The sequence below is a fragment of the Passer montanus genome, unplaced genomic scaffold (assembly GCF_014805655.1).
Source record: "Passer montanus isolate IOZ18808 unplaced genomic scaffold, ASM1480565v1 scaffold19, whole genome shotgun sequence".
NCBI lineage: Eukaryota > Metazoa > Chordata > Aves > Passeriformes > Passeridae > Passer > Passer montanus.
The window spans coordinates 3,534,365-3,556,236 of record NW_024366480.1 but is presented as its reverse complement, the minus strand read 5'-3'; the positions used below and the strand labels follow the sequence as shown (position 1 = coordinate 3,556,236).

Genomic DNA, 21,872 nt, shown 5'->3' with positions numbered 1-21,872 from the left:
AGTGTGTGTGTGTTGGGACTGTCAGCTGACAGTCACCAGAGAGTCACAAGATGAGTGCAGGTGAGCAGGGTTGAGTGCTTGGCAGATTCAGTTTAGATGTAATGTAATATAGTGTAGTATAATATAGAATAATATAGTATAATAACATAATTAATTAGCCTTCTGATAAGATGGAGTTCTTCTCATCATTTCTCCCTGCCACGGGGGTCGCTTTGATTCGATAGAAGAGATGGTGTGTTGGAAAAAGCCATAGCACAATGGCTGCTGAAAAAGATCTTGGCTGAGAGGTTACAAAGGGTTGTGGTATCACTTTTTAGTTCAAGGAATACTGAATTGATGTGTTAAGGAAGCCCAACACTCTCAACAGCATCTGGCACAAAGCCCTAACAAGGACATAAAGAGCTCAGCAACAACTGTTTCAGCCCAAGAACACGCCTCAATCACACACAAAAAGTAGCAATACAGACATGAGCAGTTGAGAAAGTTGTAGGCTATGTAAACAAATGGCAAACACATTTGAGACTAGCTACGTATGAGGAGCTACATAGAGAAGAAAACTTTGAGTCACAGAATATCAGTGAAACAGATTGCTAGAACAGACGTGTGCAGGTAGCTAATAACTAGACCATTTACATAGGAGGATATATTTCATTCACAAATTACAAAACAAGCATGATGTTACAGTGAGTATCAAGAATGTATAAAATCCTGCGATCTGCCTATAGCAGAAACCTCAGGATAACAGCAGACCATTACAAATAGAAGACAAAATACATATGCCCTTTCTTTCTTTTCAGAATAATGTCATATATAGGGAGGTTTTTTGAATTTACTTTTAACAGGGGCAAAAATCTGGATAGAGACATAGCTGTTTGTCCTGCTATATTTCTAATTACTTATAAAGATAACTTTTGGAAGTTTGAAAATGTAAACATAGAAGAAAATTTGGGCCGCTGTGTTCATAAAACACATAGTTCACAATTCTTTGAAACAGCAGAAGTAAGCAATTAATTTCAAGAAGATTCCCTAAAAAATAGAATAAAGTGAAGGAAAGGAAATCTTTGAGTATATTCTTGCTTTTTCCTGCAAGAACAGTACAATTTAATGTAATCAGAAAAAGAAAAGGAAGGACAGTAAAAAATAATTTAAAAACAAGTGTTTACACTTTCATTACTTGTAGCAAATTAATTAAAAAATATTAATCCACAACACCATGGAGATGGAAACCTATTTTCTTTCAAGTAGTACTTCTGTGCATAGCCAAAAACAAGTTGTGCTCAGATGGAAAACACAATTCCATGGGGAAAAAAAAAATCTTTTCCTTGAGAATTTAGGTTACACAAGAAAAGCTCATAAGTTCACCCACAAAGATTCTCAGAGACACAGTGGCAGGAGGGGCAGCCCAAATACCTTGCCAGGCTACTGCCAGGCCCAACACAAGAGCCCTGTAAGGCCACTCTGTACCAGCCTAAAGGAGCACCGGGACATGCAGTGGCAGGTAGGAGCTCAAAACAAGGACTCCAAGTAAAACATGCAGCAGCTTTTGTTTTATGTTGGAGAAACTAAGTTGAATGTAAGTGAAAGTGTTTAACAGCTGTACCTTGTTTACTGACAAGTTCCTTACTGACTGTATTACCCTCATAGTTACTTCATTAAAAAAAAAAAAGAAAAAAAGAAAAATGACAAAAGAAAAGTTGAAATTTCAACTTCCCTGTGCAAATACAGTCAAATATATTTTAGAGGCTTAGACACATACGTGTTACTGTTAAAGTACGTGGAAGGATGGCTTTCAACAAGGCATGATATTAAATTTGACACAACAGTATTCAAATTAACGGTAGGAGGCTTAGAGAATCAATGAAGCCAAAAATTCAGACAAAAGGATTGACAGCAATCATTTCATAGCCTTGAACACAAAGCTGCCTTCAGTCTAGTTAATGCCAAGCACCACTACAGAAGTGTAAAATTTACCAGGTGAGGCATAAAGCCATTAACAAGAGAAGATCAAAATAACTGCATTATATTGCTCATTTACTTTATTTGAAGTACTTAAAATGTGTGCTCCAGATTTCTATTCTGCACAGATACTGTTAGCAGAGTTGTTTCACAGTTCATTGCACTGATGGACTGAAACATGTAAAATAATAGAACAGGTTAGTTTGAAACTGTGCAAACCCTAAGAGCATCTGAAGCAATCCAACAACTGTATTTTCCGATTTCTCCATGGTGTGGATGGTAAACTTGCTATCTTTACAAGTACCAGGACTTGAAAATAAAATGTCACAATCCCATTCTCAGGTGACCCACGCAGATTGAAGGAATAAAGACAAAAGTGACATTCACGAAAAAAAGAAAACTTAATCACTTTAAACACTTTTTCCAAGGGTTGCACAAAAGCAAAACAGTTCTTGTGCAACATTAGATCAACATATATTTAACTTCAATAAACAGGAGGAGTGAAAAACAAGAATGGAAAGGATCAAAAAATGCAGAGCTGAAAGACTTCCAGTGGTCTAATCCACCACTCTGCTTCAAATAATGATTTTCTGCACCTAAATCATTCTATTGACACATTCTCCAAGACTGGCAATGCTGAATATTCCAAAATATCTGTTATTCTTGTTATGGGTTTATTTACAACAAATAAACAGTAACAGCTCTAAATTACTCTAGCCTGAATAGAAATATATATATATATAATTTTCTGGATTACTTGAAAACTCTGGTTTCCTCTGCAAACTGGTCAAAATCCTTAATTTATTCCCAAAATCTATGGATGTTTTACAAAAAGATGACAGATAACAACTTTAATTATTTATGTAATCATCACCAACACTTGCATATCTTCAGCAATTTCACAACAGTTAAGTAACATTTATTTATGAAATAATGAGAAACATTTGCAGCCCTTCTAAAGAATTCAATGTATGCCATTGATTAATAAAGCCCTTAATAATCCAGTTTCACCCCTCAATGATCCTGAAGTAATAACACTGCACCATATAAGGTAGCAAAAGTGGATGTTTCAGATGAGGGAAGCATGGAAAAATTATCCTGTATGGGAAAATTAAATGCATCCAGAAATTGGTGCCAAGGAGTGAAGCTGGGTGGCTTAGCTTACATCCTGGATTTTAAATATAAGCTATAAATACCCATATGCACACAAAAAACCATTCTGTCTGTTAGCTAATATAAGTAAAAAGCTGAATTTAAAGGATATAGCTGTATGAACACTCACTAGCAGTGCTCTGTATCACAATAAATAACCAAAAGCACCACATACTTACCTGAAGTTTGGAAAACCTCATTCAGCAAAGCTTCATTTACCACCACTGAACTGACATTTCCAACAGGATGACACCAGCTCTGATAAATAGTTTGAAGCAGAAGGGTTTGAGCTCTAGTTGCTTGAACTGTCAAATTAGGGAGCTCAAAAATGCATTCTGTTAGCGGGACATGAGCTCGCTTGGACCTGTTTAAAATAAAAGAAAGATGGAAAATCATTACTTTGTCACATTAAAAAAAAAAAACATTTAAAACTTAGTCACAGAATATTCATTAAAAAAAAAAAAAAAACCCATTTTAAAACGTAGTCACAGAATATCAGAGTACAAGCAGTTAGTTTGTAAGGGTTGAACTGTGTGCTTATTAGATTTCTTAGATTAGAGCTGATTCTACTTACTCTGAAATGAAACCTAAAGATTAATTGTTACATGATTTAACTTTAGATCTCCCTGCAGAATGTGACAGAAAAAACCCATATCTTTTTATCTAATTATCCCTTGATTTGAAAATATTAAATAAAAGCAATTCCATGTGCTCCCATCAAAATAAGAGCTACTCAAAGGTATGCAGATACTAAAAACAACTATTCAAAAATTGAATGTTCCAGATTTTTTTATTTACAAAGCTTACAGTGCATCACTAAATGACATATGGCTAGTGACCCAGAAAACATATAGACAATATTCATACATCAAAATATAAATAAGCCCACATTCTGTATTTTGCTAACAGAGCTCATTAAGTGATTCTATGATTTTTTCAATGCCTCATCTTTTAACTGGGGAGGAGCAACAGGAGGAGACAGGCATTCGACAGGGCAAAGTAAAGGACATTTGTTTGGAAAATAAATTCCTCTGCGACAATATAATGCTCCATCAACAAGAATGCTTTACAAAAACTATAGCAAAGTTGGCAATTTACTTTTTTTTTCCTAATCTACACACTATTACCTGAAATCAAGCAACAGACTGATTTACTACATTCAACAAAAACTATAAAGGTTCTTTAGCCCTCCCAGTTTGGAGCCTTTTCCTGTATCATGTTTTTAACACTATGATTTTTGCCCTAATCACCTCCCATTCCACCAATGAAATGTACTTTTTCTGCTATTTAGCATTATTTTCTCTAATGTCCTACGTGGCAGGAAGGTTGGAACTAGATGATTTTTAAGGTTGCACCAAATCTTAACCATTCTACGATTCCATGAAATATAAATACTGATCCATGTATTAGCTCTCTCTCATTCTGGAGCATCTCCTCCATTAGAAAATTTTAGAGACATGTTTCAACCCCTTAAAAATAAATAGTAGGTAAATGTTCCACTGGGAATCAGAGCCTCAAATGAGGCAAAGCTGCTGAAACTGCACACAAAATCCATTGGCCCTGAAGAAAAGATTGCTTTACCAAAATGCTTAGGGACTGAAAATGTAAAGACATGCAGACATTCAATGAATCTTCAGATCAGCAAAATCAAAACTTTCCAAGGAACTCAGAAGCAGCCATAATACACCACATCTTCTACAGGCAAAGCTGCTGAAACTGCACACAAAATCCATTGGCCCTGAAGAAAAGCATGCTTTACCATAATACTTAGGGACTGAAAATGTAAAGATATGCACATATTTAATGACTCTTCAGATCAGGAAAATCAAAACCTTCCAAGGAACTCTCAGAGGCAGCCATAATACACCACATCTTCTATCTAGGCCCAAAAGAAAATGCTGCAGCTGTATGACCTAACATGTGAGATAGTACTGGCAGTAGAGACTCTGCAGGAGGCTCCATGAATTAAGAAGCAGGCCATTTACGATGCTCAAATTCTAAAATCCTCAGCAGCAAAAAATAACACAAAATTCTGGTAATAAGGAGTAGACTTCTTGAATATTCTGCATCTGATAGTGAGAGTGGGCCTTCACCAAGACAACTGTGAAGAAAAAAATACTACATCACTTCTCAGACCAGGATCACTACGCTCAAGATGAAGCAGCACAGTAATAAAATATTCTCCTGCTAACTCTTCTGGCCCATAAGCTGCAGATGTGACTTATGAAGCATGGTTTGGAAATAAGCATTCTGAACATCTGAAGACATCTCTCAACCACTGTGTTTACACAATGGTACAGCTAAACATAATGTCATCAATTTGAATTTAGACTTGGCCATACAAGAATTCACCTCAAGTTCTAAACAGAGCTCCTTCCTTTAATTCCTTGTCTATACAAGCAAACAGCTGGTAAGTGAAAACCATCTTCTCTGGACCAAGAGGAATTAAGCTCAGTGTTAGATACTTACAGTAAAAACAATTATCCACACCTAACACTGTGGTCTAGAACCTTTTAAGGTAAATCGAAAGACAACAGCACTTGTAGACACAGCAGATATCCATTCATTCAAGATCTGAGGATTACAAATTTAATGTCTCTGCAGGTCACTGTTTCTGCCCACTGCTTATAAAGGGACATTACAATACTTCTCAGCTGTGGATGTCTACACCACAGATCCAAGTGTCACATAAAGCCCATCCACAATAGCCACTGCTCCTCACTATTTTAATATGAAAATAAAAAGAAAAACTGAGTCTTATGAAACAAGATACTCATTAAAGATTTTCAGAAATGGATGCAAATACAGATGAGGGACAAAGAACAAACAAAAACAGATGTTGTAACCTTCAGTAATAGTAATCAGTATTCTTGAGAATGAGGTTTTCCAACCTCATAAAGCTTGGAATCAGGATTACCTGTCTCAAAAATGCTGAGAAGGGGGAGGAAACCAAAAACAAAACTGTCTCTGATTTGCATCTCATTTGAAGCTAATGACACAATTATGCTCCCAGCTCCAAATGCCATTTGCAGAAAAAAAACACAGATGAAGGAAAAACATTTCATGTTTATATGGAAGAACTCAGCTTTGTGTTTGGTAGTAGAAATTTCTTTCATATGAACACACACCATGCTCCACAACACCCCTGCAAAAACAGCGGTCTCCTGTTCGAATAAATCCATCCATCTTTGAAGTCTGAATCTACCTATAGGTACAGCCTTTGTTGCTAGAAAAATCAAAACTCATTAGAGGCCTTTGAAGAACAGATTAAACCAAAAAAAGTTGGGGTTTTTTTTTGTTTGTTTGTTTGTTTTAATAGGAGTTCACAAACACCAAACAGTGAGCTAGAACAAAGAAGTTACATTTGACCTGTTTGGGGGAACTTTGCATCTCCCACCTGCCTCATCTGCTGACAGCCAAGTACACATTTTTCTGAAGTACATGACCAGACTCCATTCCAGGCTCACTTCTACCAACTGCAGCACAGTAGGTCACCAAAAGGGTAAGAAATATCTGTAAAAAACTCCTGAAGCTCTTCCTGTTTCAGTTTGAAGTTTAAACACACTGCAAAACTTGCCTGAAAATGCCCTTCTCACAGAAAGTACAAATTATAGAAAAGAATGTATCCAAACACATTTGAATTTGAATCCATTTTAAAAAAAAGGATTTTTCTAAACATAGAAAGTACAAATTATAGAAAAGAATGTATCCAAACACATTTGAATTTAGCTGGTGTAAAAAATCCATTTTAAAAAAAGCATTTTTCTAAACAGCAGAAAATTACCTAGTCTGAAAATTAGAACTACTTTAAGGAGACATGAAACAAAAACTGAAAATAATACTTCATTACATACATACCTAATACTAAGTATTAGGTCAGGCAAATAGACAGAGATGCTGTCTGGTTTAAAAAAAAACAAAACAAAACAAGACAAAAAAAACAACACACTGCAAAACTTGCCTGAAAATGCCCTTCTCACAGAAAGTACAAATTATAGAAAAGAATGTATCCAAACACATTTGAATTTAGCTGGTGTAAAAAATCCATTTTAAAAAAAGCATTTTTCTAAACAGCAGAAAATTACCTAGTCTGAAAATTAGAACTACTTTAAGGAGACATGAAACAAAAACTGACAATAATACCAGTCTTAGGTCAGGCAAATAGAGATGCTGCCTGGTTTAAAAAAACAAAACTAGATTAAAAAAACACCAGTGGAAAAAAAAACACTTTACTCAGACACCCAAAAGGAATAAAGAGCCTGGAACATATTCTGATCATTACTACCACACAAATGCACAAGAGGACACATGATCACTGTCTTGTGGATACAATTACATAAAACATGTGTCCCATTCCAGCTCCTCAGCTACACAAAAAATGCTCTGTGCAAATTACACACATATGCCTGTAGCCACCCAAAGAAAAGCTCAGGGTACCATGAAAAGCACAGGTGAAGACTACAATTCTGAAACCTTTTCTGATGTTCACCCCAAGTTAGAATTTGAATTTGTTTTCCTAAATTTCCTAGGGTTCAAATCCAATCTTGTTTCCTGCTATTCCTTTTTTTTTTTTATTATTTTTAAGTCACATACTGTAATCCTTTATTATTTATCTCAGTATGGAAGTGCACTGTTACATTTTTCCTTTCTGGTATTTTTTCCTTTTGTTATCCTTTTACACAATGTTTTCTCTATTTCCCCCCCTTATTTCTAAATATTGTTTTGCAGAATTAAAACTAAGTATTTCAGAACAAAGTGTTTAAATACTTAAAAAGATGGGTTTCCTAATGTAAAATTGGGAAGGAACCAGTAAGGTAGAAAACATTTTTTCAGCAAACTTCAGAATGAACATGACTCAACAACAAGTCCATCTAAACACATTTTTATTAACAAATTAATGTATTTCAGAGGGAATCTAAAGAGCTATGACAATCACAGCATACAATAGAGCAGTACAAAAGATTTTGCTTTAAAAGTCTGACTATTCAATTAATACATATTACAGCTACTGTACTGACCTATGCTACATTCAAAACTTAAAAGTTGCACATAAAATTGTCCCTTAGGACTAGTAACAGCATATGAATTTTTTTTTAAACAATATGCAAATTCTACACTTACTGTACTTTAACAATCCCACAGGAATAAAGTCTTCTGGTCCTTTTCAGACACATTTGGAGGAATGGGAAGTTGAAAATAAATCCTTTTTTATAGAAAAAAAAAAATCAAGGCGGGGGAAGTATTGTACCATGTGTGCAGCAAATGTTCCTTAAAGGAAATTTTAACTAGACCCGGCTAGTGATGAAAGTACAATTATAATTCAGGATTTATTATAATAGTTTTGAAACACAAATAATGCATTTAAAAGATCTTAAAATGTAAGTTTGCCACCAACCTGCACCTGTTAATATGGAAAATACATCATTAATAAGGTATTGAGCTATATTTAACCAAGCTTTATGACCCAAGAGATATATTCAAGTAACAAGTGAAAATATAAGTACAAATCATTTTTTTTCAGTAAACCAAATCAGATCTGTGGTTCTATACTGTATCAATAAATTTGCATTAAGCAACTTCATACCAAAACTCTTCATCTTATTAAAAAAGTTATGGCACATAGTTTGGGTCCAAAAACACTACTTAAACTGCATTTTGGAACTGCAACAACAAGAGGAATAATTATTTCTCAAGTCTTTATACTCAAGAGTTAAGACACAGTTCTGAACATATGTTCATTTAACTGAACAGGTTAAAAAACTACCAATTCAAACACTCTTCTCTAGGGGAAAATAAATCCTAACTAGCAGGATAGGCTACTCATTAAAGCTGAACTTGGACAAGTTCCAGAATAAATTTAAAGAAATATGAACAAGCAAGTCTTGCTGTGTAGTGGCATGGAGTGAAAATGAATCTGTCCTAATTAAATGATTTTTAAATACTCTTTGGTTGTAGCCAGTTTGCTGACAAACTGTAATACAGACTTGCTGAAATATTTTAATAAATCTGGCATACCATTAAAGGAAGTAGTTTTCTTTGCTGTTTTTGAACAAAAACATGAATTGGTCCTTATTATACAGCATGCATAGGCATGAATATAACCAATCCATGTAAGTTCACAGGCCCGTTATGAAATATTTTCAGTTTGTAGACTTTAGGAACAGCAACTCCTTCTTGTAAAATCAACACCTCAGAGTGATTGAAAGAATATAGTGGTGAACAGCTGGGTCCAGAGGTTTATACAGAGTCCCCAACTGCAAAGCTGAAACCTGCAAAATGTTTGAAAAAATTTGATTTTTGTTATTACTCATATCCTGTACAGTAAAACACGATTAGTTCATTTTTTCCAAAATAACAAAACCAGTAACCTGCTACTAGAACCTAGCAATTGTGCCTTAGAAGAACCTGAATGTAATTTAAATGCCCTAATAATTTCACTCAGCATTTGCACACCTTTCCTCTTAGGCAACCAGAAAGTACACAGTGGTTTTATAGGACATGAGCAAAGGCTTCATTCACACACCTACAACAAATCTGTATTTCTACTTATTCTGATGTTTGATATCTAATTTTAAAAAATGAAAATTTTGATCCTTTTTCTTAACATTTAAGTAACTATTATTATTATTATTAAAGAAACAATGTCTAGCTCTTTAATGACAAATACCAAACCTCTAAAGGAAACATGTAGGAAGGGAAATGGAAGTATCACTGGTTGAAATGCCAAAATAAAGTCATTGCTATTCACAAAAAAATCCCAAACATATCCCATGTCCACATACACTAACATGATTTTCAGTCCTCAGAGAGCAACATATAATTATTCATGCTAGAGGACCAAGTTAGATACTATCAAAAAAACCCAAACAACTAAACTTGCTTTACAACACTTCATTCCAAAAACACCTCCAATACTGATGTCTTCAACTTCTGCCCTTCTACAGACTTCACTAAAGGCTGCCTGGTATCTCTCATCATCTCTGACATAGGGGAATTTTCAGGAGCTGCAGCTGCCTTGGCCTCTTATTTGCAGGAAAGACTGTTAATCACACAATTTATTACAAGGGATAGAACAATGAACTCCAACGTTCACCAATTTTTCCTTTTTTCAGTAAATCAAAACATCACCTTGGTATTTCTGAAAATTTTACATATGAGATTAGAAGAGAAAAATGGCATCATTTTAAAACGGACTTCTGTATAGATGTTTTAGCATCAATTCTGAAATATAAGTTGTCAGTGATGAAAACATTTTCCAAAGTGTTCAGTCATGTGCAAACTTAAAAAAAAAAATCTGCACAGATTTCCTTTAAACAATCGTGAAAACAAAACAATATAGGTAGAGTACCAACTTGAATATGGCTTAGGAAATGAACAGAGGCTATCCATTCTCAATTCTAAATACAGTGTGTGTTTTAATGGAACAATAAAATTCAGCTTTATACAGCACAGCAAAAATGAATGCATATTACAAGAACAAAATTAATGAAATAAATATCTAAAAGGAAAAAATCTTGAAAAAAAAAATCCCTTTTAAGCAGAGAATGCACAACTCTGGACATGTTAGAAGCTGTAAACTTGGGTTGTTTTAAAAATAATTTTATCCATTTTGTACCATCTGGTCATTAAAGTTATGACCATTAGATTAAAAATTATGATTGCTACATGCAAATAATAATACTGGTTTGTGATGCAGCAAGAAGTGAGAAACAGTGATTTGTGCTACAGGACAGGATGAGAAGAAAGTATGCAAGAAAAAAGAAACTCCTGGAATGTGAAGGTAGGAAAGTTCTAATTTCCCCCAACATGATTTGAGCCTTACGAAGTATCTGATGAGTCTTTTTACCTGGACTGAATGTTCCAGGAAGCAGGCAAGTAAGCAGTCTATGATCACTCCTAGCTTGGTCATTGCCTATGTGCCTCAAAATGCAACAGATCTGAACTAAAAATTTGCTGATACCAACAAGGGATTGGGGGTTTTCAGTCTTATTTTTGGGCACAAGATAAACTAAGGTGGCTGTTGAAATTGTAATGCAGGAGTATCTTAAACCTGTAGCTGCATTAGAGAAACATACTTAGGATGTTCAGATCAAATTCAGCTTACTGACTCACCAGTGGGACAGATGCTAGGGATTTGAACTGCCATCAAACTGCAAGTGGACATCAGTCACTAATTGCTATTTCTTTCTCTGCAAAAAACTCTTTTTCTAGGCATTAGTTAGTAACTGTCTCCAGAAATAATCAAAGTGATATGATATATATATTTAAATACATAAAAGAATAAAATTACAAGTTCCCTGCTCTGAGGAGATAACAAGCAGACATCAGTCTTCTTTATGTCTTTAAGGTTTTGCTGTGTGAAAACCATACATACTAAGCATAAAGTTACATCTTTAAAGAATTGCATCTTTAGAACTCCACAAGGTGTGTGGTGGACATCTGGAAAAAAAGGGGGGGAAAAACCTTTCATCATGGAATGCCCTCAATGTGAATTCAGGACTTCTTTTTGGGTACTTACACTTTAAACATCCAGTTTTTCTTTACTTCTACAAGAAGGTCTAACTTTTTTAATTGGATCTAAGAATCCTCATGTTGTTGATGGTGGGTGTTAGTGAGAACAAGGGGAGGGATATGACAGCTGCTGAACAGCTATGTTCCACAGGATCCAAATAAAAAGACCATGAGAAAAATCAGTATTCACAAGAGCAGCCAAAAATCAAAATGTATTACAAACAGAAAAAAAAAGCCAGAAACAAGTCTGGAAAGAAGCAGGGACATTCAATAGGGAAGCACTGGCTTAATGAAGGTAGTGCAAAGGGAATCAATCATATAAAAAGCAGAGAGCTTTTACATCTACATTTTACTTGTGTCTTGTATCTTTTCCTGAGAAAGAGATGCTACGAGAAAAAGCAGCAATGCCAAACTAAATGCCAGCCATCATTATTATTTATCTGGGAGGTAAATGTTAATTGTGGGTGGGGGACAAAAGAAATCAGCTGAAACTTGCCGATACTGTAACTAAACAGCTGCAGATGACCAAAACCACCAGAAGTGATCAGGTAAAAGTTGCCTGTGGCCATAAACCTCCAAACCACAAAGATCTGTGTTTACTAAAATAAAGCAAGCATTACTCTTTTTATAGCTTTTATAAATCCAGTACCATTGCTTTGGATACTACAGTGTATCCAATCTCAGGAGCCACCAGGGTGGTTCAGGGTTTGGGGAACTGGCTTCCCACAGAGCAGCCTGCTTTGCTGTCTCAGGAAGTAACCCCATCCTCTCCCCTTCCCTCTCCTCTTTCCCCCTTCACACAATCCCAGAAGCAGCAGCAACAGCCATTAAATCAATCCTCTAAATCTGCCACACAGAACCATTTGGTTGCCATTAGCAGGTAAAACAGGGAGCCAGAAGGGCTCAAACATGCTGGTGCTCAGTGAAGAAAACTGCACTGACAAACCCAGTTCAAAGGTCTTTTTGGGAACTAACACAGTTTCAAATTCCTTGCTAAAGATTTAAGAGCTGAACACAACCCCAACTTCAAGTAAACAGTAACAACTGATCCCAGTAAAAAAAAATTGTCCAAAAAGGTAAGTGGGTTATGATTTGGGGGCTTCTGTGAATTTCTTCTACTAAAAACTTTCACATGCTGTTTATTTTCTTTCATAAATAGGTAAAATATTTTGGTGGGAAAAAAAGGACACATTTGCACTGAGACAAAAAAGGTGACTTGAAATTCTGGCCATTTTTTAATAGCTAGTCAGAGCAGTAGGAAGGTGCATGTCTGCATTAGCAAAACAAAACTAGTATTTGAAAAAAATCATTGCCCTAAATGGAGATGTCACAAACAAAATACAAAACTAAAGAAAAAAAGAAGCTGTACTTCTGTATCTGAATTCTGTCAAATCCAGAAAGGTAAATCACAATGGTTGGGGTTGGAAGAGCGATCCTTTAAATCCAACCTCACTGCTAAATAAAAGGGCTTTACTCTGTCCCTTACAGCACCTCAAAAGCCAATTCCACTATCCTTTAAGAGAGAAGTTCCAGTATTAAAAAGAATTTTCTGGAAACAAGGAAGCACATTTTGTTTTTCTGATTACCAGAAAAGCCTTTAATATAGGAAAGGATGGATCAAGGATGTCTTCAACAGCAAGGACATGAACGGACAAGGTGTGGTAATGGCTCACATGTACACACTGCATAACTGCAGAAAGAGTACAAAGACTTGAAAATTATTATTTTGTGGCCTCATTAAGTATCAACCTCAAAAGAATTCTAAAGGCTATCAAAAGCTATTTAAAGCAAAACATTAAATCTCAGTAAATCCATAACAGTTTATACTTCAAAGACTACAATTATTGTTAAATCTAAATTTACCATCTTGAAGCATTGACTCTGGCATTACTTTACACCATTCATTCCTCAAAAATAATACAAGCTTTGAAGCTGATTCTGTGAATATAGTTTTCCTGTGTTCAGTTTTGATCTATTCACTGTCTCTCATAACATCTATTTAATTAATTAAAAACTCCACAAGCCCTAGTGAGTCTTCAAGACCATCAAAATTATCACATACACACATAACTAGGATATTGTCAGTAAAACACATAAAAAAGTGTTTTCTTGTATTATATATCTATGCACAGCCAAATCCAACATGTATGCAAAATCAAAGATATACAAGTAACAAGAGCAGCACACTATGTCAGTGACATTATAAAAGTCCCATTTCCACTTGCTCATTTAAAATATGAAAGTCAGGTTCTTAATTCTGTCATTCTCCCTGGGTATTTCTTTATTATCAAATAAATATTCTTATCATGTTTATCAAATATTTTCTTCTATTCAATTGCTCATTTTGGAACCAGCCACTAAACTCAAAGGAAAAACTAGTTCAACATCAGCAAAAAACTCCACACACATTATAATGAGAAAAAAAATCTGATCCATTGAAAAATGAATCCACAATTTTTGTACTTGTGTCTGGATTGACACCTTCCCATTTCTTACATTGATGTCAGAAGTAACTACAACAGGTATAATGATTTCCAAATCCGATAAACAGGTTTTATTCTCGTATTTTTCTATTTATGAGCTTCATATTCCACTTGAGCCTGCCTTTACTTGTTGTCTTTGTTTGTTCAAATGGTCCTCTAAATTCCCATCCAAACACACCATGTTAAAAAATCTAGTTCATAATTAGGAGCTGGTGTCCTTTAGAAGATTAAAATATAATAAAAACCAGACAATTTTTACCAATCATACAGGCCCAAGTGGAGATCCAAATGTTTACATGAATTCAACACCATACCTCAATACTCATTCAATGCTGTGCCTCAGTATGTACACCTGTCAGGTTACTTCCTTTAAAAGGCATTGCTAAAGAAACACACCATGTTAAAAAATCTAGTTCATAATTAGGAGCTGGTGTCCTTTAGAAGATTAAAATATAATAAAAACCAGACAATTTTTACCAATCATACAGGCCCAAGTGGAGATCCAAATGTTTACATGAATTCAACACCATACCTCAATACTCATTCAATGCTGTCCCTCAGAAGGTACACCTGTCAGGTTACTTTAACTTCCTTTAAAAGGCATTGCTAAATCATCCAAACACACCATGTTAAAAAATCTAGTTCATAATTAGGAGCTGGTGTCCTTTAGGAGATTAAAACATAATAAAAAACAGACAATTTTTACCAAACATACAGACCCAAGTGGAGATCCAAATGTTTACATGAATTCAACACCATACCTCAATACTCATTCAATGCTGTGCCTCAGTATGTACACCTGTCAGGTTACTTCCTTTAAAAGGCATTGCTAAAGAAACAGTAATAAAAATACAAACCTATAAACAACTAAGATTGAGGAAAAATGCTGAGAATGTCTATTGTTTGTGTGTAAGTAAACAAACACTCAGAACTAAAGAGATCCTGATCTATGAAAAGGAGTATTCCTATGAAAAAGAACAAGTATCTCTGGGTCACAGAGGGAGCAAGCATGAGGAGAATACAGCAAACAAATGATACTGGACACAGGACAGTATGTTTCTTCCACCTAGAGACAAGCACAGATGCAGTAAAGATGCTAATGTATCATGGACAGCTGAAAATCCACCTGAGCCTTTATATTTGGGTTATTAGAGTCAAGATAAATACAGTTTGTTTTTTAATAAAATGTGTGCAGTCACCATTTATCACAGGTATCAGCTTCAACTGAGAGTCACATTAATGTGCTTGTAAGAGCAGGTGCATAATTTAACTCTGGTTTCTGGTACTTCACTTCAGGTGGAAGTGATGTCCACCACTCAAGAGTGAAGATCTGTAGAGTCAAAAAGAGGTATGTTGCAGCTTGGCCAGCAACATGACTATCTTCCATGAGCATAATGATGGTAAACATAAAAAGAAACAAAATCAGCAATTCTATATAGATTAACTGATAGGCATATAGGTTATTCAAGAAGTAAACACACAGCTTTGGTGAAGGTGAATTATTTGGTACACAAGGTGAATAATCCAATATAGTTCCCTACAGAATTATTCTAAGTCCTAATGCATGAAAGGCCTTTTTTAAGTTACTGTATTTAATGACTACAAACTCTTAAAACAATGCTTTGAATCCTATCAATTCCCATGGCATTACCTTAAAAAGAAGATGCAAAGAAAAGGTGAAAAAGGTAAGAGAGAACTGCAACACTAAATAATTTCTTCAGAATTCTGTGTAATAACCAACATTTGATTGGGGCTGGCTGGCAGAATGACACCACAATCAGTTTCAGGGTGCAAGTTCCAAGTTTGCCTGTTTGCCAGCTATGGAGGCTGAGTGCTGGCTCCAGTAATGGTCCTTGCTGTGTGTACTGCTGACTTGTTCACTTGCTCTGACCAGCCTCAGGCCAGGGCCTCAGGCTGGCACTTTCTCGAACAAGCGTGTCAGAAGCTGTCCTCAGTCTGAAGCCTCAATATATGTCCTTCTTAGATCTAATTTTATTTTTTTTCCCTCCCTTTTGGGAGTGGAAATGAAAGCTACAGGTAGACATGTATATATGAAATGAGACACAAGAAAACACCAAGCCACAGGGTCACAGATGGGTTTCTAGTTACTTAGCAGCAGAGATGCCAGTGCAGAGACTGTTTCTCTTCAGAAGTCACAGATTCACTCACAGGCAGAAAAAAAAGGCACCAAACTGCAAATAAAACTCTGGAGAAGCAAAGGACAAACTTTGTGTGAAGAACTGCCACCAGTGCATCTTTCTAGCCAGATTATACATGGGTAAAGCCTCTTAGCAGAGAATGTCACTGAAAATCCTAACACATCCTTTTATACAGATAGTGTTACCACTAAGAGAACCAGAATTTCTAAATACATCCAGTGCAAAAGAAATATATATCAGGGATTCAGTTCTTCCTTAGAATTTCAGCTTTAAGACTGTGGTTTTAATACCTTTCACCAGTTTCTAATCAAAATGCAGCTTCAACCCTGAGAATCCTTCACATTTTAAAATACCATTTGCTTGTTTCTAGTACAAATGCCAGCAAAATCCTGGCAATACTAACAAAAACCAGGATTAACTATTCACCATGTGCAATCACTTTCCCTGGACAGATATTAGTTAATAAACTGAATTTACTTTTACTGAAGAGATCTGATAATTAATTTGTCTAAATAACAACACTGGAAACACTCCCGGTAACTACCCTTTAGTGTCAACTCTGCTGAATTTTCTCCTCATGGACAATGTTGAACAATACAACTGCTTCCAATTTACATTGATTATAAGTGCACTTTCAACAGATTTGCTGAATGCTGCCTGCCACATCTGGTGCAAAACAGTAACATTTGATCTGGACTTGATTTTTTAAAAAAATTAAACTTGAGGTTTGCAATTGAAGTTAATTTGTTGTTACACTAATCAAGCTGCAAGTCATGTACTCAGAATGCAAAACCCCTCTTATTCCAAGTGCTTTTCTTGGTAACGAACAACAGCTCCTTCCAGAACAGTGCAGTTAGAAAGTGCCCCAAAATGTTCTTGTTGAAACTTAAAATGTTCATATCACTGCAGATTAGAAATGTTCCACACAAGCTCTTTAAACATCTTCATCCTTATACATAAGCATGTCCCCCTTGAACTTTTATAAAGCAAGATATGTTAAATCAATGAGAAGTACCTCTGTTAAAGCTGTTATATCACCCTACATTAGTGTTTACAATATGCGATACTACACTGGCATAGTTACTCCTCAAACACTAGGATGCACAGTAAATCAAACTTCTGGAAGTGTCAGTCACTGCTCACCTAATGTCCTACCAAAACCAGCTATCAATATTTTTTTTATTTAATGTGATTTAGTACTATGTTTTTGATGCATTTTCTAGGCAACAACAGAGAAGTGGACAATGCTGAAGCAATCCAGCACATTCCTTACTGCGCTGTTCTGACTGTTCACATGTGAGGCACTACTAGACAACCACCCCTGAAGAACCCAAGGGAATGACTGTTGTGTTCTGCTTTTCTACAGCCCCAATCACTGGCATATCTCAATAGTTCAAACAGGTTCTAACATGTGCCAGATCTAAGTGCAACAATGCTGAGGTGGCTGAAACTCCCCTGCCCCATACACTGAATGCATCTGTTCAGGCATTCAACCCCAGATCTTTTCTGTTTGGAAGAATACCCCAAATTTTTATCTGGCAGTTAAATTCAATTACTGACATAACTAATAGCCACAACTGAATGCTACAAAATGAGTTTCATGTGTTTTCAACCTGTTTCTGCTTCTGACCCAAGAAATGAGCATGCCCCTCAACAACCCATGTGAAATGCAATCCACACCCAATCTAAATTGACATTGCTCTTGATCTACTGTGACTAGCCAATAAAACAGGCGGCCAAAATCAAGACCTAAGTGTCAATTTATGGGAAAACTTCCTAGATTTATGACCTAATGCTCACAGTTTGTGGATAGTTGGCTCTGTGTTACCTGCCAGTAGGATCTGCTTGACTCTTACCAGCACCACTGCCCTGAATGTCCTGACAACTAAATCTTGTGACTCTCAAGCTCAGAAATCTACTATGATTTCTAGTCCTAAGTATATTACTCAATGGACTTGCCCTGCAAAGATGTTTTAGTCAAAAAAGTAGCAAAAACAGAGAGTTAAGCGCATCCTCCATTATACATTTTTAACCCTCTCTTTGCTGAGCAGTAAAACCTAATCTCCTACTGTCATGACAGTGGTACATTGTTGGTCAAGGCCATGTCAGCAGAACCTAACTTCCTTGCTTCTTACTGTGTAAGAAGCCAGATCTTCAGCTACCACTCTGCTTGCAGATTAACATGAATTGCTCTCACCCTTGTCAATTCATGGGCATCCTGTTAAATGCACACGGTACTTACAAGATGACCCCTGAAGCAGACACAAGCAGGTGCTCATCCTGGCTAGAAAATATAATGACCTTACTCAATTGCATAATGAGCCTCAGAAATTATTCTATAAATAAGAATACAACTGTATGGCATACTAGGCACATAGCTTTGATTAAGAGACAGATGTTTGCCTTGTAATGGACATGTGATGGAAAAAAATGGAAGTAAAGCTATAAAAAAATACAAACACTTTTACAATAACAAAAGTTTGAGCAAAAACCTTTGCAGTAGTAATGAGTCAGTTAGAGTCCTTGGGTTTGGTAATGTTAATATTAAAGCTAGAAAATAAAAGAGAAACTAAACTGTGTGTACGAAGCAACAATTACACCATGAAAAAAATCAAAATAAAAGCAAGGAAGTCATGTAAAAAAAACAAAATGCTGATGTTCAGGTTGGTGGGAAAGAACATTTCTCAAAATCTTTGCATAATAGCCAAAAAGCAGTTATAGCCTGATTTGCCAATCTACTCTAAATGTAGCAGATTTTAAGGACACAGTAAATATTTACCTTTACAGTTAAATCCGTGTTGAAATATTAAGTGCAGCTATGCTATATAAATGTTCTTGAGAGTTCATAAAAAGAGCCTACAGAAAATACACATGTTCATTTCATGTGAAGAGCACTGCATCTAAACTTCCTAAGTGATCTTTCAGAGCCATAAGTGCACATATTAATAAAATAACTATGTCAGGTCTGTAATTCACAGCTTTCACAAGTGAAACAAGTGACAGATCTCTGGACAGCTGAGGTGCCCAGCATATGATACATGTGACTGCCTTTAACAGCACAGCAAACTTTTAACTTTTGTCAGCTTTTGTCAATAACAATTAGCACTTCAATAAAAACACTGAAGAAATGAAACTACAGTGCCAACACAAATCAAATCTCCTGTTACCAAAAATCCTTCTTCATCAGAAAGATGAACCCTGATGGAGATTAGCACACTGCATGTATTTAAGCTGAAATATATTTCTTAAGACAGTCTGCAGAAAACAGCTCAAAAGAAAGAATCTTTGCAGAAACTGGAAAGCATCTCAAGGACTGTTCTTTGTTAACTAATAATTGTTGAGATCTAATTGCAAGTTTCTATTCAAGGTTTTTATTCTGACAGAGTAAAAACTCAAGGACAACCAATTAAATGCTCTGTACTCTCTAATAATTCAAGTGCAGACCATGAAGTCCTAGATAATAATTTACCCAGCAGGTCCTCAACCTCTTTATAAAAGGTTAATTCAAACAGTCAAACTTAACAAGACTAGCTATTAGTCAACTCTGTACTGGTGCTTCCTTGAAAGCAACAAGTAGCAGCTTTTGCTCCGGCACCCAAATAATAAAGAGGGGACTCACTATCAAGAAAATAGATCTCTTGAAAGCAGACTACAGGACCAAGCTGAACAGAAAGGAATTAGGGTTAATGATGCAACCCTCATTTATAACTTCATTCTACCAGAGCTCAGAGTTTGAAAATCTGTCACAGGTAGCGACAGTAAGTGAAAAACTTCCTACAGACCTGATAAAGAAAAACAAATACATGAGTCTGGAACACTTGTTTAGAGAAGACAGGTTAAGAAAAGCAATAAAATAACACACATAACTAGACTGATATCTAGCTCAAAATACAGAGAGGACACTTCATTGTCAATCAGACACCAGAAAAATAAAAGGAAGGCTATTACAAATCCATATTCTGTACTGTTAATTTAGCAATCCTTGGAAGTACAATGAAGTGGTATCTTAGAAGTGATAGAAGGTTGTAACACTGAAGTGTCTCACACCAGATTACCTCATCTGTTACCAAAGACACTGAAGCCAAAAGAATAAAAGAAAATCATCTAATTCCTCTCACGATTTCTGTTTGGCAATAAACATTCTTGTCATTCACTCTAGGCTTTTAACCATATTCTGCTAATTCTCAGTTGGTTTTAGACATCCTCCTGAAAGCTCTGAAAGCTGCTTTACAATCTGGCATGCAACACTACATAAAGCAGTTGTAAAATATTGACATTAACATTGTATTTTGCATCTTGTTACACTTGACAAAAACAAAAGACCAGATGGTTTGTACTTTCCAATAAAAACAGATTAGCTATTCAATTTAAAAGATGTCCAAGACTCAGTTAACTAGTGAGTTTGAGCACATTTCTTTTATACAAAGAAAGTGTACTAACTGAAATTAAAAGAGACATCAATCTAATAGGTAAACAGCACTTTATGACTGTTTATAGTCATTTACTGGAATTTACTGGACTGACATCACTGAAATTTTATCTGCTAAAACATCCTGCCAATATTTATCAACTAGGTTTAAAATTTTAAAAATTAATATTACTACAGTATTTTATACACTGTATATAATTTTTAGATTATTGTACTGAAACTAGAAAAGAAACCTATTCCACTGATTTATGTCAGAAATAAAGTTGAGATTTTCACTGCTAACTCAAAACATACTACCTAAGGGATTCCATAACAGTTCATAAAATGCCTTTGTTTTTAAAAGGTATGGTCTGTGGTATGTATTTTCTACGAAGAAACAGAAGAACACATGTAGCATCAGATGTGTGCACTTTAAGAAACTCTGGAATGTGAAATCCACAAATCCAAATAAAGCAGGTGGTATAATTTGGGAGGGAGGACTGAATTTAAGTTTAATGACATTACCAGGTTATCCTACCAGACTAATTCTCACTCACTGCATGACTTCAATGAAGCTCTCAGTCCTCATGCTGATTTCGATTTAGCTGAAGTGCTATTTGATGCGTTTCATCTGGAGTTTTACTCACTTCAAACTACACTTCATTTAACCAGGCTGCTGTTGTACTCATTTGTTTTTCTACTTTATTACTCACAAATTGGTGTTGCTTAGTTTAGATAAATGACTGGACTGAGTTCATTTTATAAAGGTTTTTTTATTTCATTAAGAATAAATAAGCCATAGAAAGAGATCAGATCACAGGAAAAAAGTGAGAAAACCATCAAAACACACTAGACCACAGTGCCACAGTAAGTGCTGGTCTAATAATATCTTTACTGAAAGCCAGTAGGCAGGACCATTCCCCTGCCTTCACTCCCCAAAACTACAGCTCTTTCCAGCTGGGCATGCATGACAATACAATGCATTCTTAAAAGAGAGAGACAAAGAATGTGAGAGAGGCAGATTTCACAAGACAATCCAAGAATGCACGAGAGAGAGAATGTAAGGGCAAGACCAGGAACATGAGACAGAGTGAGGGCAAGTGTGAAACTTTGCACAAGGAAAAGCACAAGAAACCAAGTGTGAGTGAGCAAGAGATGGAACACAGCAAACACAAGCACATGCAGAAGAGACAAGCACACTCA

At 35.7% G+C, this 21,872-nt stretch overlaps 1 protein-coding gene across 1 annotated transcript in view; it reads right to left on the bottom strand.

Moving 5' to 3' along the window:
* VPS13B (vacuolar protein sorting 13 homolog B) overlaps nt 1-21,872 on the bottom strand; it is a 423,217-nt gene that overhangs the window by 332,527 nt on the left and 68,818 nt on the right. Inside the window, exon 15 of the mRNA XM_039705990.1 lies at nt 3,288-3,472. Coding sequence (XP_039561924.1) covers nt 3,288-3,472 — 185 coding nt within the window. The remainder of the gene's footprint in view (nt 1-3,287; nt 3,473-21,872) is intronic.